This window comes from Meleagris gallopavo, chromosome 7 (assembly GCF_905368555.1).
Source record: "Meleagris gallopavo chromosome 7, MGAL_WU_HG_1.1, whole genome shotgun sequence".
NCBI lineage: Eukaryota > Metazoa > Chordata > Aves > Galliformes > Phasianidae > Meleagris > Meleagris gallopavo.
Genome location: NC_139410.1, coordinates 4,573,597 through 4,597,070, shown reverse-complemented (window position 1 = coordinate 4,597,070; position 23,474 = coordinate 4,573,597). Strand labels below are relative to the sequence as shown.

The following is a 23,474-nucleotide window of genomic DNA, read 5'->3' as shown; positions in this document are numbered from 1 at the left end:
TTTCCCAGGTCATCTGCTGGAGTCAGGCTTTAATTCCAAAACCTGTGGCTACTCCACCATGGTGATGTTTTAAACTCAAGTCACGCTTCCAGCAAGCTGCTCACAATGCACACCTTTCACAGAGCCAAGGGCATGAGCTTCTAGAAGGAATTCACAGCAAACAACTTCTACCATGGGCCACTGAGCAGAGCACCTGGCTACAAACACTGGGCTTAGAAGGGTCTCCACCCTCACACTTCACTCTGCTTTCCCATCTATCAGCCTGTCTCCTTCAGAAGGAACCACAACACTCAGAATTGCCCCCATCCCTTTCAAACAAACCAGAGGTCAGCAAGTGCTTTTATTCCACATTGCAAGGGTACACTCTCTCCTCCACGCACTCCTTGTGCACAGCCATGGTTCTCAGGGAGCACAAAGTTAGGAACAAATAAAACTAATAATGGCCACACACACAAAAATCCTCACTGCAGATAGTCAAGGGACAGATACTAATCCCCAAAGAGGCTTTATCTGCTTTTACTCAGGCCATCAAAGCATCCTAGACAAACATGCTTCAGATGTTACTTCCAAGTTGGCGCTTCAGTTGTGCTCTTGGGGATGAATAGGACATTTGACTCCACTGCAAATCAGACTTATTCTGGACTGCATCTATTACACAGCCTTATCGAGGTCAGCTAGATGTGAGCTGCTCAAATTTCCTCCTCTTTCACAAGCTGTCATTCTGACAAACAACCAGAAGGGTCGCTCCAGGGCCTTGTCCTTCCATTTTCTCTCATGGGACAGGCAAGGCCAAATCCCAGGAACACAATTCTGACAACAGTGCAACCTGTTGCACTGCTATTGCTCTATTCACCATTATTCACAGACCAAAAGCATGGGATGGTGCTTCCTCTTGCCATTTACATATGTATATGTGTATGAGCAGTGGGGAAAACAGCAGTTACAAATACCTTACTGAAGATAAGAAGGTAACAGATAAAAAAAAGCAACAACGGAAGTTCAAACTTTAAATGAGAAACACACAGGTCACAGGAGAAAGAGCAAGGGCATGTATTTGATGTGTGTGATTTTACTGGATATTCTTGCAGGTACCCTCAAAATGGCTTTCTTTTCCCAATTCAACTCAGGTCATTTGCTTTCCCGCAGCCAAATCACATCACCTGAAACAACCTTTTCTCCATCTTAGGGGACCCAGAGACAGAGCTGAATTGAAATATTGTTGTAGCACGACCACATAGGCTCACAGGCACCAGGTCCAACCCTTTTGAAAAGAAGTTTGCTGGGACAAATGTAAATGAGGCAATGGGTGCCTTTCCCATTCTCAGCTGTATCTCCAAATGACTGGCCTTACTAGTATACCATTAAGATGAATGTTGATAAGGTAGAAAGGTTTGTGTCCCCCATAACATTCCCCACATAACATTTTGCACATGGATACACCTCTGCATAAATCAGTGAGGCCTCTGAATCACCTCAGACAGCCGTGGCAAGGTGATGTGAACACTGCCTGATGGACTGCTCACACAGTTGTTCTTCTGCCTCTGGTCCCCCTTCCCCATCTGCCTGATGTACCCACTAATTCTAGCTCTGAATTTCCTCTGGGCAGAGACCATCTCCTTGCTACCAGTTTCTACAGCAGCTCTGCTAAGCCGAAATCAAGATTCTTGGCAGATCCAACACTTCACTGCAAATTTCTCCAAAACCACTCAGAAGACATTAAAAAAAAAAAAAAAAAAAGGAAGAAATGGGTACAACTGATCAAAAAAGAACAGTGCCTGGGAACAGGGCAAACACTTTTGCTTGCAGTAACTATATTTCAATAACAAAGATTTCAAGCTATGGTCTTGTCACAGCCCATTCTTTTCAATTGGGAATAATCCCACAGCACAGGTAAAACTCAGTGCCAGGCATGCTGGGGACTGGAAACAGCTGGTTTCACATGCATGCCAAGTCTCATTTGCATCACTCAATTAGCTTTCCCTTGGCTATTGGAGAGATGTGTTTCCTGATGTGGCTCACTAGACCAGCCCCTTCGCTCAGGTCACTAGTGCTTTTTCCCTGTTCTTTGCCTTCAACATAATGCAGCTGGACAGTCCACCTCCTCCTTTTGACGTAGCTTATGAGGTAAGCTGGTTTCCTTGAGAGTGTTGGAGTAAGAATAGCAGAGCAAAAAATCTGCACTGATCAATAAATGAAACTAAGTTAATTAACATCATCAGCAATCAGAGCTGTGTTGCATCAATTTCATTACAACAGATGCAACACTGGCTGGTGATACAAATGCAAGGTTTGACACTGCCAAAGGGCTTGCTGCTCTAGCAGACCAGCTGCAGTCACTTGCTAAGTGACCAGAAGGATGAAATCAATGCAGGATGGTACTAGTTACTGGTAGTATTATTGCCATCCATCCATAGCAGGGAAAGGGAAAGTAGGAAAGCAGCCTTAGTAATAAAGGACGGTACAGAGCAATTAGCATCGGTGGAAGAATGGTGGATTTATACCAGCTGAGGCTTTGATCAACCTCTGGGATGCTAAGTGCATGTTCCAAAGCATGGCACTCCAACAGCAGGAAAACCAATCTGATTCTAGGCTTTTTTTCATCTTCTTCCTTGGGAGCTGTGCGTATATATTTTAAGGCACTCAAGACAAATACAACATGACACAGATGTTAGAGGGCAAATGTTTGTGCAGCCAAACAATAGATTTCTGTAAGTAATCAAGCTACTACTTCTCTTCGACATCTCCCTCCACATTTATTTTTGTTTAGCTCTAGATTCAGCTTGTCCCGGGGGGCAAAGGAGACCAATAGCTGCCCAATTAAAACTGTGCAGCTGGTCAGAGAAACAAAATCCAAACAGGTGAACTCGGTGATCTACTGGCTTCGGTGCGCTCCCAGTGCCATCATGTGGTGAAACATGGTTAGGACAGCAAACATTGAAAGTGGAAAAGCTGGCCGACATGTAGCCAATAACTCAGCAAGGAGGTGCTCCCAACCTCATAAACCATGGAAGGAAAGCTCAAGTCCGCAAGAGGCTGGAACTGAAATACAGCCAGGCACTTTAATTTACTGCTATCTTTCCTACTTAGTTTTATATGGTCATTTTTCTTAAGGAAAGAAGATTTATATTTAAATATGTCTGGACTTACAGGCATTTGAAAGTGCAGTACAAAAGCAACACATACCACACAATCACAGAAAGGCAGAAAAGCTTGAAAATCGATTTTCCAGGAAAAATAAAATGCACTGCATTTGATTCTCAGGTATAGTAAGTCAGGACAACTCTCACATCTGAAGGCAAACCTATTCTAGGTACGTGAATGCAACCTACCATTATTATTGCAGGCCATCTCCACATTTCCAGTTCTAGCCTCAATGATACAGCATGGATTTTCCAAAACAAACTAGCATTTTCAAGATGTCTACAAGCAGCAAGAAAACCTGAATGCTTAATGAACTTCTTCATCTCCAAGGAGTGTTCTCAGACATCTACTTCACCTGGGTGAGACAGTGAACTGGGGTTTAAGGCAGCATCACTTATACTGAGTACCAAAAATGAACCTCTCAGCATCAGGTACCACAATTTTCCCAGCAGAATGATCCCCAGACACACCAAAGTGCCCAAGGACAAGACTGTATTTTTATTTGTCTTACTGCTTCACTTCCTTCAGGATCTTCTCCATGTTCACAATGCTGCGCATCTTACACAGGAACCATTTGTCAATGGCCGTGAGCTTGTGAATGACATCCACAGGGACTCCCTTTTCCAAGGCCTGCCAAAAAGAGGAAAGCACCAATCAGATGCTTGAATATATGCTCCTTAAATACAGCAAAGAGTAGCAGCAACTATGTAACACAAAGATGCATGTGGCAGAAAAGGCAAGCAAATCAAAGGTCTGCCACTGTGGTCTAAACTGACACAAGCAGAATGCAGGGAGGGACCAGTCATTTCCACAAATAAGAACTGGCTTCTGCCTAAACAAGAGAGAGAATGTGCTTTTACAAAGCCAGCAGCCAAACTTGAACCAATGGCCTGGTGGCTACCAAATGCAAATGCCTTACCCACATATGGCCTGACACATTCACTCTGCAGTACCTGCATCCTCATCTCACCCCTTGCCATCAAATCACTTCAATCTCTGTCCCACTGTGAATTTGTAGCTGCTAATGCTAAGCAAGACGCTCCAAATTCTGATCTGTGGCGAAACACTCTGCTTTGGTGCATAAGTTCCAATTTGCCCATTAAAAATAACACTTGGATCAAAACATATGGCCTTGGAATACATACCTCTGAAGTAGAGTCCAATCCTGGGTGACAATTTGCGGCCACAGCATGACTGTCTTTTCTGGGCCATGGTTTTTTTTGGTTTTGTTTTTGTATTGTTGTTTTTTTGTTGTTTGTTTATTTTTATCAAGCTATTCATGCCATGGAGCTAAAAGGCTCCCCAGAGAGTGACTGTAGAAAAGATTGTTTGACAGGACACTGCAATATTAAAAAAGATCTTGAAGAGAGCCCCCCAGTATGATAGCTGTATCTTCTATTTCTGATACTTCCTGGGTCTCACCAGCAGCGTGCAGTTACAACTCTCCTGATAAAACAACTATAATCAACTATAATGATAATACCAGCATGCTATCTTTGCTGAGCTGAAGTAATCAAACTCATTAATTTGTTACTAGCTTAATGGTTTTCTTGCAGGGCAACATCCCTGGAACAAAGCCAGAGCAATGCCACTGAAGAAAACTAGCATTCGTCTGGGGATCAGCTTAGCACACTGCACAATGACATTTTTTCTTCAAGTTATCAGGCCAAGGTCACTGAGCCCCATAAGCTCAAAGCTAACATGACCACATACACTTAATCTACTTAGGACACCATTTTAAAGTCTTTCATGGGAAACTGGAGAAAACAAATGCCTACGTCTCCCTTGTCAGAGGATAGAAAGAGAAAATAAACTACCTTCATCCCCGTGGAATATATCTGGAGAGGGAGACAAGACTACATTTGCAGACAGCTTTTACTCCCAAACTACTATGTCACAGGGGTAAATCAAGTTTCCAAGCAGAAAATCCCTGTAGGGTTTGATCGGTGGTCGTGAACAGCACTCAGAGTGCTTTGCTCTATTCATACCTACATGATAGAGTACAGAGGGAGCTACAAAAACAGACAGAGCCTTTCAGCAGGACTGCTTGATTTTAAAGCCCTGCTCACCTCCAAGAGCATTCTGTCTCCAAGCAAGCACCAGGGGCTGGCTCAGCCACCTGCGCTGTCTTTAGGGAAGGCATGTTCATTCCTTCCATCTCACCCATGCTCCCAAAGGAAGTATGTAGCTAGTTGTGGACAACAGGGAGATCAGGACCCCAGTGTGAAGTGGTACAGACTGAGCCCACAGCATAAATCCACTGCTATACAATCCCTAAGAGAGTCTACAGAAGACCCTATATAACTTGAACAGCCCTTCCTGTTCATCAGCTGCAGTTACACCTTTGCCACACTCTGCCCAAATAACAACTCTCATCCATTTTAGCCTCTCCCCTGCTGCCCCTTTAAAAAAAACAAAAACAAAAAAAATATATATATAGCAATAAAAATTCCCATTACAACAGCAATTGCTTTGCATGGCAACTGAACTCCCTTCCTTTTCACCTGAACAGCTACTGTTTAAATCACCCAAACAGACAAAGGAGGGAGAGAAAACTTAAGGAGCCTTCCAGAGATGAGGAGTGGGGCTTGTAGGGAGGAAAAGCCACACAATGAAGCTCCATCTTGTCTCAAACAAAGCTGACAGCTAATGGGGACTAACTCTCGGCTTTTAAATGTCAGCAAGGTGGAAAGGGATTTCCAGGCCCGCAGCCCCAGCTGCTGGAAGTACCTCTCACTGATACTGCTTGCCTCAGTTATTAATGGGGAAGAACGAGCGCACAGCGTAAGACAGAGGCAGCTCTTCATGAGGAGGGATTAAGATTTTTATCCCGTGCTTTTTTTTGATGGTTCCTAGTGAAAATGTCACCAACGGGGAGCACCCAGAGTGTTAACTGTGGCCCAAACTTACCTTTACCTCCCTAAATCCTGTGTTAGCATGTGGCTGAGATTAACCTTTACAAAAGCCCCCTACACCACTCAGAGAGATGAGAAAATATTGGTCCTCAGTTGCAAGAAAGAGCTGTAATAGAGACCAAGCACAGCTGCAGAAGGATGTTCTACACTTATGAAGACACATATTTCCCCAGCTTGAAAAGCAAGAGTCAACAGCTGGACACACACAGAACATCTTGTGCTTCTCATTAAGGTCATTTATAATAGGAACAGTTATGTGAAAACCTCTTTACAAATACAGCACAAACCTAGCTCCCCTAACTCAGAGCTATCCACACACCGCAGGAGGGGCTTAAAAGACTCCGCCAAGCAAAGTCAGTAATACAAAACACAGTAAATGGGCTTTCACTGCCACAAAGTTTGCAATAAAATAAAAATAATAACAACTAAAAAAAAACCAGGTTTGCAGACCAAAAAAACAACAACAACAACAAAAGACCTGTTTTAAGCATGACCTCTACAAGACAACTGTCCTCTTCATTCAGAGCATGCTGAGGCCCTGGCACAGGTTGCCCAAACAAGTTGTGAACGCCCCATCCCTGGGGGCATTCAAGGTAAGGCTGGATGGAACCCTCGGCAGACTGAACTGGTGGGAGGTGTCCCTGCTGTGGGCACAGACTGGAACCAGATAGGCTTTAAGATTTCTTCCATTCCAAACCATCCTGCAATTCTATGATTCTCTTCATAGAGGACGTGGACAGGTGGATAAGTTAGCTGCAAAAAAGCCAATATGTGAAATTGCACCTATTTGGTAAAGTAACTAACCATGAGATATACACAGGCAAACACCATGAAACTGAATGCAGAAATCATTTGGTACCCTAGCTCCCTTGTGGTAACACTCACCCATAGACCTCAGAAGGTGTTGCAATTTGCCTAGTGTGACAGGAAAGAAGTTAAAGAACGCTAAGGGAAGTTGAGCATGTTTCAAACAACAGGGGATTCCTGGTTGCTAAACTTAGCATAGTCTCTTAACAGCTTTTCAAGTTTCAAGCCCTTTCCCATGCAACAACTGCCAGAAACCAGCACTCTCAGACTGCAGCTTACCACTCAATCATTCCTTGTTTCAGTTCACGAGGATCTTCATTTTTAACTTCCTCCCTTCCCATAAAACTAATGGTAATCTGCCAAAGGGATCAGCTTTAACTGTCAATTACTCTAACATAAATAAAGGCTGAATATTAGCTAATATTTAGCAAACAATTCTATTACAGGAGCAAGCAAAAGAAGTGATTCAGATTTCTACTGGCACTGCCACTAATTGTACTTCAGCAACAAAGATACTACACAAATGAACAGTATGCTTGGCAAAGGGAAACAAGAGGGTGAAAAACACTTGACTTGTGCCACTTCAGCTCACTCCATTTGGTAGCCATAATTCAAGGGACATAGATCAAGGGCTTTCAATCTTTTGTTACCTTGGCCATTGCATATATTCGAGTGCTGGATGGTTCAGAGAGCTCTTTCTGGATATCTGCGATGGCTGGCCAGGCTTTGTTCATGGGCAGATGTGAAGTGAAGCCATCTATAGAGGGGTGGCACATTCTCAGGGCCTTCTGGAAGCTCTCTTCAAAAGTGCGGCCAATAGCCATGACCTGTAACGCAGAGCACTTCCACATTAGTTATGAGGAGCTGCCACCCAGCTGTCCTCCAAATAACAGATGGGTGCCAGTTTAAACTGTAACCATGAACATACAGAAAGATGACAGCCTTCGAACCCACTCCCTTAAGATTGCCATACTGGCTTAAAAACCAGTGGGAGTCCCACTTCTATAACCAACTGCCAGTAATTACCAACAGAGAGTTTCAGACAAGTGACTGTTCTGCTTTCATCTCCCTATCTGTAAGATACAGAAAGTTGCTGCTCTCCTTGCAAACTGCTTGGAAGCATTGTAGAAAGCATTATGTAGCAGCATGGGTGTAGTAATATAGAAGGATATTTCTGTTTAACAACCTGTTAGAGAGAGAAACTCACAGTGGGAATTTTAAGGTGTGGAAGAAACCTGCTCCTCTTCCTATAAATTACATTTAAAAGCGACACTCTCCTGTGAGGGCTCTCTTAAAGGATTATTCCTGCTTGGCACAGCAGAGCCGGGGTTTCCCTCCTTAAGTCTTGACATCAGTTCCAGTACAAAAATAAGACTTTCTCTGTGAAAATCTGTGAAGTATAACAGAGCCCTTTCTCAAATTTCTAGATACCCAGTATGGCAAAATCCTAGCTGTGTAAAAATCTTCACAGACACAGTGTTGAAAAACATCAAATTAAAAAATAACATTGTTTTCTTCTTTCTTACAGCTCCAGGCTGTTGCCCAGCACAACAGAGCTCTGGAAAAAAAACAGGCCAGGCCAGACTGTTCAATTAATAAAAATGCAGTAGGTGCTGCCATCTGCTTTTAGGTTCAGGCCTAAAGAGATGTCTGTGCCATAATAACAGACACAAAGCTGCCAGAAGCCCTTTGCTTCAAAGACACCCTCTCCTCTTGGAGACTCATCTTTTTTGTTGAATACATCCATCAGCAGCAGGCTACATTTCTTCATCTTCTCCATCCTTGTTTCAGTTCACCCTCAGCATGTCTGGAACTCCGACTCTTTCTATCCCTCTTCCCCCCTCACTATACCCAGCATTCTGTTTTGAGAAAGATGAGAAGGAGAGGGCATTCATGTGGTTCTGCTTTTGTGGCATACAACCACTGGAAGGACTCAGTACTTCCTCCTGCAAATACGTATGGTCAGCAAGTGATTGCCATACAGCTGAGGATGCACAACGCAACCGTGTTTGGAACTCCAATTCCAAAGAACAGTCCAAAAACTCATAAGCACAGAGGATTAATATCAGTAAGCATCAACTCACTGAAGGAAAAAAAAACCACACATAAAAAAAAGTATCTCATTGACATTAAAAGCCAAAATTGCAAATGAAAAATGAAGTTCTAATTAATCCTTCCGATTGTGATGAAAGCTCATTGTCTAAGCAAGGTAGAACTGATGTTAGGAAAGTCTCATGTCAAAATAATTAAATCAAATAGCTACTTGAAAAGCATTAGGAGAAAAAGGCAGCTGAAAAAATATTAAATTAATTATTTTGCTTTGGTACCTGATATGTAATTACCTAATTAAGAGAATAATTTATCCAGTCCCCACTCCTTAAAATTTGGTCTGAAAACGCTGCTATGTCACAGACACCTTAAAATCAGCATTTAAAAATCCTGCTGGCACATTCCAAATATAAGAGACTTAATCACTAAGGCAATCAAAACTTCAGAGCAATATTACATGTGCTTGGATTTCAAGAACAGAAGTAGGTGAGATTTGGCATAAAGTTGTAACAGGGAGGACAAATAACTACAGGAACAACTGACGGCTGTTCATCTTCATCACTGAAAATCTCAACAAACCACAATTCCTGATGTGATACTCTTAATTAAGCATCTCTACAGAACTCTGAACAAAAAATAACTCCAGAAGTCTTGTCATAAGTGTTAAGAGTGCATTCAATCTCAGTTCATTCAAAGTGGTCTCTTCCATTAAAAGTCAAACTATTTATGAATCCTTAGTGTGACAGCCAAGATCACAAAGCTCAAGCTCATTTCAGTTAAATATACTATCAAACAAGAATAACTTGAGCTGAATTAATGTCTTCAGAAGTCACTGGGTTGAGAAAGATAGATACTCTGAGGATTTCTGATCAGTGGCTTTCCCAAGTGGTAGAATGGAAGGAAAGAACAGGCTCTCATACTCACCTCTCCCACGCTCTTCATGGAGCTCCCAATCCGGTTGGAGGCTCCCTGAAAACGGTCCAGATCCCAGCGGGGTATTTTGGTAACAACATAATCCAGGCTGGGCTCAAAGTAGGCTGAAGTTTTTCCTGTCACTACATTCTTGATCTCTGGTAATGGGATCCCCAAGGCAATTTTGGCAGCAATGAACGCTAATGGATACCTGCCACAGAAGAGACAGAGAGAATGGTAGAGTAGGAATGCCTTTGCTTTTGCAATTGCTTGTATTGCAAATGACAATAAAACCTCATAGGCCTTTGCTTTAATTAAACTATCTGCTATACTGAATTGCAGCAGTTCACCATTCTTGGCATACTGCATAGCGTAGGTGGTCTAAAAAGACAGTCTCAGTCTTATCGAGTCAATTTCACCTTTCTTGCCTTTACTCTCTGGATATTAATCAGCAAAAAAAAGCAAGAGCCCAGAATTTAAGCTGTGGCATTGAGGTTCAGGACATCTGGATCAGATTCTTGAGCTTTGTCACCAAATTCCTTTTAATACAGCATCTCCCTGCCTCATCTTATCACATGTGAAATTAGAAATACAGGTTTATTTTCGTTCTTATTTTTTCAAATATTGAGCTTCTGAGGGGCCTGGACTGTGCTTTGCCCATGGCTAGATGAAGAATTCCTGCTTGTCTGCAGTCACAGACAGTCTACTTGTATAAACTAATTGCCTAATAGTCTTAAGGACAGCCATCTTCAACACAGTATTACCTGCCCCAGATGAAAAACATATTTGATACACAGTGCTATAACCACACATCATCCAGTGTGCTACGAGAGCTGACTGATCATCAAAATTAGATAAGAGTTTCTCCTTGTGGTACTGCCAGGCCTGCAGCATTTCCTTCTGTCCTGTGTGAGAACGGAATGATACAACTCTGCAACTGCAGGAGACGTTTCTGTCACCCTGCAGAGGCTGCAACCCTGGTTTGCTATCTCCCTTAAAGAGCTGGGAGCCAAGACTACCATCAGTATGCATGGACCACTGCACACACAAGCATGGCCTTGTCAATTAGGAAGGCTAATCACCTCAGCTCTGTGGCTAACACCAAGATTTTACAGCCTGCACTTCTGCCAAGGATTTGGCAGCAGCATAGATGAATGCCAGAGTTTATATTTTTTCATTTAGCAGATAAAGGAAATGAACTTCAAGGGATTCTTTGCATGTTATTTTCTTTTATTCTCCTTTTTTTTCCCCGAGGAAAAAAGTGGCTTCCCTACACTATTGCAGAAAGTTACAGATTTCACCCAAACCTCAAAGATTTGACTTTTCATTTGAACACAGGAATCACAAGAGGAAAATTTGACACTGGGGGCTACAGCATTCTATACTGAATCAGTTAGTTCAAGGATGGCAAAAGGAATGGAGATGACGGGTCTGTGAAGCTGGCTCAGCTGGAGGAGAGGAAACGAAGCGAGTCCATTATTCTCATTTTGCTAGAGATGTCATCCTTGGCAATGTTTAGTTGGATGGAAAAACCTCGTCAGCAGACAAGTTACTTTATTCTAGTATCAGACAAAAAAATTCATCTTGAAAAATCACCAAGAATCCCCACATCTTCCACTTATGTCACGTACTTTTTCCATGACTGATACTGACAGCTGAACCACTCTAATACATAATACAAACCGCATAAGCAGCCAGAGCACTGTTGTATAAGGTACTGTATGTATCAGCCAGTCCTCAGGCTAACTTCCTATGATACCATCAGCATAAACTGATATTGACAGGGGAGAGCAAAGGCAGATAGGGATAAGACAAGGGAGAACAGTTTCAAACCGAAAGAAAAGAAATTTAGATTAGATGTTAGGAGGAAATTATTTACTCAGAGGGCAGTGAGGCCCTTGTACTGCTGCCCAAAGAAGCTGCAGGCGCCCCATCCCTGGAGGTGCCCAAGGCCACGTTGGATGCAGCCAGAACAACCTGAGCTGGTGGGGACAAATCAGCCCATGGCAGGGGTTGGAACTGAACGGGCTTTAGGATCTCTTCCAACCCAAGCCCTTACATGATTCCATGAAATCTCAAGGTCTTTGGCTCATTCACAGTAAAGGATATTTGAGGTCACTGTTCATCAGCATCATCTGCAAAAAAATCATCTTTAGCTTTCTGAATCCAGGTATCATATGAAGTTGCAGATCAAATCTAAACATTCTTCTTGGAACCTTCCTCAGTGCAAACAGCTCCCTCCCTCAAGATCTTTTTCCTACAACATTGATATCAAAGCCAGTTTCATGACGACTTTCCTGAGCCACTTCGAGTCAGACACAGTCCATCTTCAACAGATCTTGGGAAATCCCCCAGTGCTTCATCACACCCAAAGCTCTCAGCACAAAGTTGCCTGTAACTCAAGTAGCTCCAGCCTTACCAGTGCATCATTCAAAAGCACAGATCCTGCTGTTCTGTGAGAAACCCAGATGTGAGGTGATTTTCCCTCCTCAATGCAATGGAAGATTACTGTGCTGGAGTACTCATTCAACTTCCTATCCCAACACACTGTATAGCTTACCTGTATCAGAGTCTCACTATATTACCTGCAATGTAATCCTTCTTAAATTTATATCATACGTATGGTGAGATCATAAAAACAGTTACATTTAGCTACAAGTCTGTTGTTGAAAAAGAAAACAATTGAGAAACCCACTGTCCAATATTATAACTTATCTCCACTCTGCTACAGCACTTCAACAACCAAACAAGTTGTTGAAAACCGAAAATTAATTTGCACCTCTCAACAGCATCTGCGAAGCACAATTAGGAAGCCAATTTTTAAACAGGCTGCTCTGACCATTCTTATCTTGATTAGTTTATGATTAGCCAACAAAACAAAGGCAGACAGTAATACCACTTGCATCAATTTGACAGACAGCTCATTACTAACTGTGTCCTTTGGGTCCCAGAGGTGATTTGCAGCCAACATATGGATACTGCGGATATGCTTTGTAAGGACAGCTATTAGGCTCCCCTCCCACACACCTCCTGGGAGTTTTTCCCTTCTGCACTAACAGCATCAGCAGGCTGGAACCGACTCGGAAGGCTCACTAACCCCTTCTTCCATCTCCCAGCAGGACCGACGCTCCCAGGGTTACTCCTAGCAGATGCTGACAGGAGCTGTTCTTAGAAACTTCCCAGGCAATTCATCTTGCCCTGACTACTCCAGAGTTCCCCCAAATAGCCAACTTCAGTCTACCTTGCTGCAAATTAGGCTTATGCATCCTTGTCTTAACTGCATAGAAAGCAGATGCAGAAACTCTTCATACTCACAGCTGTCATCTACATATTTAAATAACACACCAATCCAACTCCCTTGCCATAATTCTGTTGTTCTCCACTTTTTGTTTGTTCATGTTGTTTGTTTAGTGTTCACTTTTAAAATAAACTTACCCTGTTGCCTTGGATGCCAAAGCTGAACTTCTCGAAAGTCTGGCATTAACTTCAATGATGTAGTATTCCAGGGAAGTTGGATGCAGAGCAAACTGGATATTACATTCTCCCACAATGTCCAAATATCGGACAACCTTGATGGCACGATCCCTCAGCATCTGAAATTCCTCATTAGTGAGTGTCTGGCTCGGAGCCACTACGACAGAATCCCCTGTTCGCCACAAGGTAACAGAGAAGGAAAATGAGAAGCAGTTCAGCAGCAGTAAATTCTGGCCACATACATTGCTTTGTTTGCTAAACCACTGCCACTAGTGAAGTTGTCACAAGCTTTCAAAACTGAATGCAATGAAAAGCAAAGACAGTCAAAGGCCGAGAACTGGATTTTGGAGAAGCTAGTAAGCCATTTTATGAAAAACGATATGATAGTTGTGGACTCAGCCTAACAATATCTGCTTTACACACTATCTGGCTGCACTGGAGACCCGAAGAGCATTTCGAGAGCCCACTTCATCAATCACACAACTGTGTAAACTACTGCATAAAACAGTTAACAAAAGCCACTTCCAGTGATCCATCCTGTGCTCAGACCTACCTGTGTGGACTCCCATCGCATCTATGTTTTCCATATTGCAGACTGCAATACAATTATCAGCAGCATCTCTCACAACTTCGTATTCTATCTCCTTCCAGCCCACAACTGACTTTTCCACAAGAATTTGTTTAGTCATTGCAAACGCCTACAAATACATCAGAGACAAGGAACAGTAAAAAAACCCAAACCCTACATTTAATGCTTCTGTTCCTCTCCAGACATCCCAGATCACCATGAACACTGGAAAATAAGGATAAGTGAAGCTCGTTGCACAGACAGCAAGCACTTTGTATTTTCTTAAAAATAAATTAATACATTCATTACCTTTATTTGAAAAGCACAAATGGTTAAAGGAGAGGAGCATTTGAGGTTGCAATAGCATATAAGTAACAAAAAGGAATACAAAAATATCTAAGGATTCAGTCACACAACAGACATGCGGTTTTGTGCACAAGGATAGCTCCATGGAATTCAGTTGGATAGCTGCACAGAAAGCTGAGTGACTAAGTGATAGGAAGTATGAGTGCCAGCAAACACTACTTAATTAATAGCACCAATAATGTTGCTTATCATTGACATACTAACCAGAACCATGATTCACGATTTATTCTTAAACTAATCCAGCAAGCACTTCTCAGCACAAGAGGCAAAAATGAAAAATATCATTTGTTGGTAAATGAGCATAATCTAAGTGAATAAATGGACACAGTATTAGAAGATAGAAAACATTAATCACATCTCGCTTAAGACCGGCATATTATCAATCCATCCTTTAGCAGAGCTTCTACTTTTAATGCTGCACATGAATCAGCTTACAGGCTTGTCCTCTCTGCAGTTAGCTTAAGCTTTTACTCCAATAAGGCCCCTAGCTCAGTCACCAAACTCACATAATAAAAGAAGAAAAAAAGAAGTAATTTGTAGAGTAGCATTTCACCCAGACTAAGCAGGCGCTGAGCTTGTAGTAATGCAGTGTGAATACCTAGCTATGTTTGTAAAACCACCCATGTTCCTCCTTTGTTGCTGTCTACTGCCTTCTCTCACTCAAAAACATACAATCACAGAACATCCTAAGTTGGAAGGGTCCCACAAGGATCACCCAATGCTGAGAATGCTGTCCAAATGCTCCCTGAGCTCCAGCAGCTTGCATCTGTGCCTGCTCCATGCCCACTACCCTCTGAGGCAGAGCCTTTTCCTCACATTCACCTAACCCTCCCCTGACACAGCTCCATGCCGTTCCCTCAGGTCCTGTCACCATCACCAGAAAGCAGAGAGCAGTGCTGCCCCTCTGCTCCTTGTGAGGAGCTGCAAGTTGCCATGAGGCCTCCCCCATCTCCTCTGCTCTGAGCTGAACAAAGCAAGGGACCTCAGCTTCTCCCCCACACCCCTTGCCCTCCAGACCTTCCCCCATCTTTGAAGGCTCCACTGAATGCTGACAGTTTTACATCCTACACTGTGGCACCCAACCAGCACCCGGTGCTGGAAATGGGGCCGCAGCAGGCAGAGCAGCGGGACAACCCTCCCTCAGCCGGCAACGCTGGGCCCGGTGCACCCCAGGGTACGGTTGGCCCTATGGGCTTCAGGGCTTGGTGCTCAGATTCAACTTGTAGGCAGCCAGAAACCCCAGATCCCTTTCCTGGGGCTGTGCTCCAGCCTCTCATTCCCCAGTCTGTACACGGAGCCAGGGCTGCCCCATCCCACCTGCAGAACCAGCACTTGCTTTTCTTCATGCAGATGGAGGCCACCCTCGAGTTTGTCAAGATCCAGGCACAAGGCCTCTCTACCCTCAGGGAGTCAACGCTACTCCCAGTTCAGCATCATCCACAAGTTTACTTAACATAACTTCCAGATCTTTATTGGAGTCATCGATGAAAACATTAAAGAGAACTGGTTTGAAAACAGAGCCCTGCAAAATCCCACTGAGTGGCAACCAGGGCATCTCTCAGGCCACAGCCTCCCCTTGCCCAGCACAGCCACGTTTTGGTCATCGTGGCACACTCCGAGGGTTGCAGTGCCACGCCATGACGATGTCTCAAGGCATCTCCCTGACGACCGCTGCGCGTACGGGGTCCCTGGCAACAGACCCTCAGTCCCTGACTGACTTGCGTCTTGTGGCTGCTGACCCAAGAAGCGATTTATCCAGAGCTTTCTCTCTCTCCCTCCCTCCCACCTTCCCGGAGGAGGATGGATCCTCCTCCACCAAAGAAGCTTAAGCTTCAGGGGAGCAGCAGCAAGCCTGAAGCAATGGAAATGGATCCACCTAGAGACGACGTCGAGCCCATGGAGGTGGATCTATCTCTGGAGGCAGAGCCAATGGAGGTGGATCCACCTCCGTCAGGCCCGGGCAAGCGCTATAACACCATGCTTGCCCGGAGACGTCGTCACATCCGTTGGCGACGCACCAGGGGCTCTCGATTTCCATCTCGGCGTTGAAATGTCATCATCCGCCAGAGAGCCCCTGTGACGGCTGCTGCTCCCCACCCTCTTCCTTCCCCATTCCCCATCTTTCCCCAAGACCTCTCCCCTCTTCCTTCCCAAGCTCTGAGAAAAAGGAAGGACTTGGACTGGTGTCCACTGAGCTGTGCTGGGACAGCAGGAGGAGTCCAGCAGAAAGCCTCAAGATCCCTGCAGCCTCCAGGTAAGCCCTAAGAGGGTGGGACTGGGACTGATGTCCATTAAGCAGCTGTGCTGGGGCAACAGGAGTCCAGTGAATAACCCTGAGCTCTTGCCACCTCCAGGTGAGCCCTGAGGAAGAGGGCAGGACAGGGAGTGGCGTCCACCGAGCTGCTGTGGCTGGGACAAAAGGAGGAGTCCAGCAGGTGGCCTTGAGCTCCTTGCAGCCTCTAGAAAAGCTCAGAGGAAGAGTGAGGGACTGAGACTGGTGTGCACTGAACAACTGTGCTAGGACAACAGGAGGAGTCCAGCAGCCGGCCCTGAGCTCCCTGCCGCCTCCAGGTGAGTCTTAAGGAAGAGGGTAGGACTGAGAATGGTGTCCACTGAGCTGTGCTGGGACAACGGAAGGTGTCCAACAGACAGCCCCAATCTTCTTGCCTCCTCCAAGGTGAGCCCTGAGGAAGAGGGAAGGACTTGGACTGGTGTCCACTGAACTCCTGTGTGAACAGCCCTGAGCTCCCTGAGGCCTTGGCAGTGTCAAGAGAAGCTACAGACGCAAGCTGTGCCATTGAAGAAGCAGAAGACTTGGCTTTGGATGGGAAGAAGGGCTGAAGTTTAGCATGAAGGTCCATTCCAGTTGCTCCACTGGGACTCTATTTCAAGTCAGAACAAGAAAGAGTTGAAAAGAACAATACAGTTCAAAGGAATTATAATGATAACAATAAAAAAGTAAAGCCAATAATTGACCCTCTGTCTCTGATACTTCAGGGTCTGCCCTGGGACTACTCTCCCTGGCAGGGCCTGGCAGGTGTGTGCTCAGCACTGCTGCACTGGCTCCAGAACTTGTCAGTATGACAGCAGTGTGGGGTGCACCAAAAAAAGGCATTTTCACACACAGTTCTTAAAGCCTTTCTTCTTGCTCTTTCCCAACAATTTCACCTCTCACAGCAAATTTAAAGAAAACAATCCCGGATTTCCTGCAGCAAAAGTTCTCTCTGCACAGCCAGGAACAGCTGGCGGATGCCAAATGATGAAGAGCATCACATCACCCCCTTACATCTTTACAGAAAAGAACAGCAATGACCCAAACAAAGAACACCTTCAGACACAAACAGAGCAGAGGCCCAAGCCTCCTAAGCCTTCCGACTCCGATACCAGCGCGATCACTGAGCTTTTCAAAGGTTTCACGTTTCTTGACATCTTTCATGTGCCATTCACTCCCAAAAGAGGTGAAAATAATCCGCTATGATTCTTGCCAGACCAAAATTGCGTAAACGCTTGCTCAAATTAAGGCCAGTTCTTCATTAACAGGTCTGTAAATTAACCCAAGGCAGCAGCATGAAATATGAAAAGAAGTCATGAGAAGGAGTTGGGATAAGGGCCTACAGGTAAGAGGAAAAGTAGAATATGTATGAATACAACGCCAGTGTCTGTAACTTTATGATAGGAACTATAATAAAAAAGAATCATCACCTGTCCAGACTTTATTCCCAGAGCTCGCAATCACAGACATACCTTTGTTCCAAGGTCCAACAAACTTTCCTTGTCAGTGCATAAACCTGACCCCAAACCACCAAGGGCATAAGCAGAACGTATCATGACCGGATAGCTGATTTTCTCAGCTGCCTCCAAAGCATCTTCAATCTTAAAGGAGAGAGGAACACATTTCAGAGAAAATGAATTCAGATAAATAAAATCAACCAACTGAGGTTACTCTGTTAATGTTTGAGTGGAAATCCCATCACCAAGACATTAAGCTGTTCCTAGACAAACTGAAAAGAATGGAATTGGCTTTTTAATATTACTCTGTTCTGCCAAGAACACAAAAAACAGAAAAGTGGAACATGGGCTCAAAATGGTGACTTTTGCCTTTAGCAGTGTGGGCTTCCCTGCTGACTTCCCATGTCCTTACCTGATCTGCCTTTGCAGACTATAGCATCAAATAACCCTTCCAACAGACATCCTGGTTCGAGACTTTTTCCTCCAAGCTCAAACATGCCTTCCATTGAACCAATTACTGTTTCTCACTCTCATCCTCAAGAGAGATTTCAGCATTGCTGAGTTTGATGACCAGAAATCATAAGCCTAAAAGGCTTGTATGAGATTCATTATTTTTTTTTTTTTTAAAAAAAAAGGTAGCCACAGAAATGTTATAAAGTTTTGTAAACTTTTATTCTGTAGTGCAGAAGTCCTCCCCTCTTAATTTATTTTTCAATGGATAAATTAGCTTACACTTTCCAAGTGTTTAGTAGTATTTTCATTTATTTTAAGTCACTGTCAACCAACACCAGTTCCCAGGGTGTGCTGATGAAGCTAAGCTTGTAGTTAGCTTTTACTAAACAAAACTAGATTTAAAAAATAAATAAATAAGTCTCACAACAACAATAGTAAACACATCTTCAAAAGTGTCTGATTTACCGATTCCACTGCAAAGCTAGGAGCAATCTTTTCATTTAGCTCCATCAGTTTATCAGAAAAAAGCTTTCTATCCTCTGTAGCCATGATGGATTCAACTGATGTACCTAGGACCTTCACACCGTACTGCTGCAGGACTCCTTGCTTGAAGAGCTCCACTCCTGCAGAGCAGACAAAGCCATAGTTTTGAGGCATGGTAGTAAACAAAGAAGAAAGCGTCCAGAAGCTGTGACTACCTGACCACTTGCCTGCCCACATCAACAGATACAGTCATTATTCTGATAGAAGCATTTCTAGCCTAAAATCTAACAAACATGGGATTAGTGATAAAGGTACTGCCTTGACGGTCATCCAAGAAACAAGCAGTACAGTTGGATAATGTTGCAAGAAGGTAAATGAGGCTAACTTCTCCCTTTGATCTCCACCTCCATACTCTGACTACCCTCAACTGATCTATAATAAGCAAGAGGAGCTCTATCACAGGATGCATGCGTTACTGTTAAGTATCAAAAGCAGTGATTAGATGCTATGTTCACAGTTTACTTTTTCCCACATGGTCAGCATCTCTGTCTATAACCTCCAAGCAACATAACACAGACCTTGCATGTCTACATAAGTGGAGATAGCAATGAATTTGCCTGCAAGAGCTGCCAAGGTGTCTGTACTGTACTCACCACAGTTGAGAGCTGTTTGGCCACCCATGCCCAGAATTAATCCATCAGGATGCTCTGCCTTGATGACCTCTGTGACAAACCGTGGAGTGATGGGAAGGAAATACACAGCATCAGCCTGCTTTAAGCCGGTCTCATTGGTCTGCACTGAAGCAATGTTGGGATTCATGAGGACAATTTTTACATTTTCTTCCTGAAAAATGAAAATCTGCATTTCAACTAGGCACACATGGTAAAAGTAACAATATTATCAGCAGCAAGGAGAGATGGGGTTCAACAAGAAGTTCCCCCGACAGCATAGGTTCCTTAAGATATAAAACACAAAATCTCTGCCTCTTTATCCAAAGCAAAGGTTAGCCAGAACTTTATACTGCTTTTTCTCTGTCACAGATGAGAAACTGAGATAAAGAGATAGTAAAGTTTATAATCTGCTTCCTGCTGTAGTGATGATGGTTTTCCCACTCTTTTGGCTACAGACTATTTCACGACAGCTTGCTCAACAATGGAAAAGCCTGAAAAGAGCTGGGCAGATCAATTCTTCTCACTCTCAAAATATTAGTGCATAAGGAGGAAACTAACCAAGTTTTGATGAAGAGATCAGATTGTGGCCATGCTTAAAATAATAATAGTGAAGACCACACATTAATCACAGATAGACGGAGGGTAACATATTACTGCTTTATTTAAAAGGTGTACTGGGAAGAGCAAAGGCTCTGGCCTCATTTTTATGGGAACTCATTCTAATCTCCATCAATTTCTGGTAAGGCAATAAGTTACTCCATGTAAGTAAACCCTTTGGAAACAATGCCAACTATTGATGCAAAATACATCTGAAAAGTTGGCCATATGGGAGTAACAGAAGCTAAGAAAGAAAAATGGAAACTTTCAGAACAAACAGAAATGAAAGCCAAAATATAAATAGATAGATAAACAGAGAAATAAATAAGAGAAAAAAAAACAGGAAAAAGTTCGGCTGATTATGTCAGCCATTTCTCAAGCAAATGCTATGGAATTTTTGCTGGTACTGGTATAGAAACTGCTTTTCTTCCCCTTAGTTCACAGAACATATGAGAACACCACAGGATTTTTCTATTAGTTTCAAAAACTGCTTGAGCCACAAATACACAGCCCACTTGGAGCAGTGAGATTCTTACCAAATCCTCTCTCTGACTACTTAGTTCAGGTACTGGATAATATTTCTTCTCTTTTCTTTGTTAACTTAAATACTGCTTTAAAGACTATAAATTTCTGTTGACACTTTTTCCTAGGAAAAGCTGGATTTTTTTTTTTTTTTTTTTTACTTTCCCTAAAAATGTGTGGAGCAGGGGAAAGATAGAAGAACAAAATTCTCACAGAAAATATTTCAGTTTTAGACCAATGACTCTTACCTGTGGCTTTCATGCAACTGCTGAAGGAGAAGGGTTGCTCACTGACCAAGTTACTCTTCTCTAATGAATATACTCAGAAATTCACAGCTACACTTCTACTGTAATGAATAGGAGAACGGGAAGGTACATGACTTCCTGACAGCAAGATGGCATATCTGTATATCATCACTTCCTTTCCTACTTATCTGGGGCAAGGTGTCTTAAGGACCAGCTGGCAGAGATGAGGAAAATAACTAATGAGCAGAATTAATGCCCCCAGGCCCAGTTATTTGAGATGCTAGATTTTAATCCAGTTGCTGTTTGCCTTTGCAACTCTTTCCTCCAACTTCTGTTTGTTTTATTAAGTACATGGCATTCTAGCTGGAGAATTTCATCACAACCTAGTTAAAACAGTGAATTAACAATACTTTAGAGCGCTCCATTCCTCCTTTTGTGTAATATCCACCTGTACTCAGAACAGCTGGGAGAATCTCCAGTGTAAGTTATCAAAGTTTGCAGATGACCACAGCCCGGTCTCTGCTGTTCACAGATGCTTCCAGGCTTCGCCCTTCACAGGATCTTCCTGCCTTCAATAAGCATTCTTGCAAACACAAATTCACTGACTGGGGCAGTCCCAGCTCCACAAGGTCTCAGTCCCAGGTAAGGGCACACACGTAACTGTATAGGACTGAATGTAACAGCAGCACCTTCTTATAAGGAGCTGGCATCCAGCAGACTCAGAAGAACAGAAGTACATAGCAGAGTGAATCAGAGCATCCAGCAGTGAAAAATCCATATCGATTATTTAGAAGAAAATAAAAGTAAGATGCCTAGGAGAAAGAAATCTCTTTTTTGTCTCCTCTTAATTGTCCCTGTTCTCTCCCATCCATGCTCTGGTAGCCACTGCCTTCTCTCCTGCATGCAGCTGTAAATCACATCGCCAGAGGCAAGGTCAGGAAGAGCAAGTACTGTTGTTGGAATGGCTGATTAGCCTACAGCAGATCAGAGCTGCTAGCTGCTGGCCACAGGAAGGGAAAGGGCACTATGGGAGGTCAAGTTAGGGATGTTTGTCTTTAAAGAGCACTTTCATCCACAAACTGGAGCTGAGTTTGAAGGACAAAAAGAAAAGAAGGGAGTGAGATGCCTCTTTTCTGACTCAGGTCATTATCTGCACTCACCTGCTCCGGCATCCTCCACTCCTAAACCTATTCTCATTTTCCTGAAAATACTGTCACTTCAAACTAATAGCCAGCAATAGCAATACAGGGCACAAAGAAAGCATATACAATACACGATGTATTATAACATTAGGGACAACCTAGACCTACCACAGATTATATTTAAGATTACCATAATTGATTTCCTTTATTCCTTTGCTGACTTCAAGATCAGCACAGGAATAGAATGGCCCTGACTAAAATTAAAGCAGATCACAATGATCACCTTCTCTGAAGGCAGCTGCTACAACTGCTCAGATCACTCAACCAACAAATTCACAAAGAAAAAATGGCTAAATATCCCTATAGCTATTTCTTCTTACCAACTTCCCTGCCCATGTGATACCACAGTCAGATGAGTATAATTCTCTGTGAAAAAAGAAAGTACATTAAGTTAGGTTAGCATTTTTCAAGTATCCTTCTCACCTTCAGAGCTTTCACAGCCTGAGATCCAGAGTAATCAAATTCCCCTGCCTGACCGATCGACAGACCCCCAGATCCTAGAATGAGAACTTTGGAGACCTAAAGGTGTGAAACAGAATGGACGAAGTCAGTACTGTGGTGGGGATGTTGAAATAAATGGAGACTGCGCAGCACAGAGCAGCCTCAAATTAGAAAACACACATTCTAAAAAGAGAAAAAAAAGTCATCTCCAAAAACTCTGCAGTTTTACTTCTAAAGGTATTTCTCCAAGACTCCTCCCATATCTCTTTGGATAGAGAAACATGATTTGTGCATAAGGCATGCAATAAATGTGTTAATTGTAAAGTACTTAATAGAGAGTCATGCTTTACTTTAGCTGCCCAGAGAGTCCAGCTGCTTTCTAAGATAGCAATGCTGTATGCAATTCAGCTCACGCTAGGAATTTCAGACTTATTTGCTAAGCATCAGCAAGCATCAACATTATGATGCTGGCACAAAGTATCACGTGCAGATTATCCATGGGCACCTCATACACTGCTGGGAGAGCACCCTTCTTCTTGGGAGAAGTAGAAAGAAAACATGTCACTTCAGATCTTAAAACTTTCTGAAAGAAAAGGGAGTCAGTAACACAGCAAGAAAAACCTTTTGTAAGGGAGGCCTCCTTCAACTTCCACGGTCTGCTTCTTATGCCACTTTGTATGGTGGATTCAGCAGGAACCAGCAAGCTCCTAGCCTCACTGACAGGCAGGAATGAAGAGCATCTGTACACTGACCTCCAATCTAGAAGCTGTTGCTCCAGCCTTGGGCAGGACCGAAGCAATGGTAGTGCCTTTCCCTCTCTTAATCAGTGAGATAAATGAATCAAACAGGAACTGGGAAAAAACAAACACGGGTATTTAATCTCCAAAGTTGAACAAAAC

General features: G+C 43.3%; 1 protein-coding gene across 5 annotated transcripts in view; it reads right to left on the bottom strand.

Moving 5' to 3' along the window:
- CPS1 (carbamoyl-phosphate synthase 1) overlaps positions 1 to 23,474 on the bottom strand; it is a 122,126-nt gene that overhangs the window by 38,684 nt on the left and 59,968 nt on the right. For all 5 annotated transcript variants that reach the window (XM_085228844.1, XM_085228842.1, XM_019616913.2 and 2 more), the window contains 10 exons: positions 23,328 to 23,426; positions 22,558 to 22,653; positions 19,551 to 19,740; positions 18,880 to 19,037; positions 17,977 to 18,105; positions 13,852 to 13,996; positions 13,260 to 13,470; positions 9,837 to 10,035; positions 7,514 to 7,690; positions 3,653 to 3,771 (listed from right to left, as the gene is read on the bottom strand). In XM_085228844.1, coding sequence (XP_085084970.1) covers positions 3,653 to 3,771; positions 7,514 to 7,690; positions 9,837 to 10,035; positions 13,260 to 13,470; positions 13,852 to 13,996; positions 17,977 to 18,105; positions 18,880 to 19,037; positions 19,551 to 19,740; positions 22,558 to 22,653; positions 23,328 to 23,426 — 1,523 coding nt within the window. The remainder of the gene's footprint in view (positions 1 to 3,652; positions 3,772 to 7,513; positions 7,691 to 9,836; positions 10,036 to 13,259; positions 13,471 to 13,851; positions 13,997 to 17,976; positions 18,106 to 18,879; positions 19,038 to 19,550; positions 19,741 to 22,557; positions 22,654 to 23,327; positions 23,427 to 23,474) is intronic.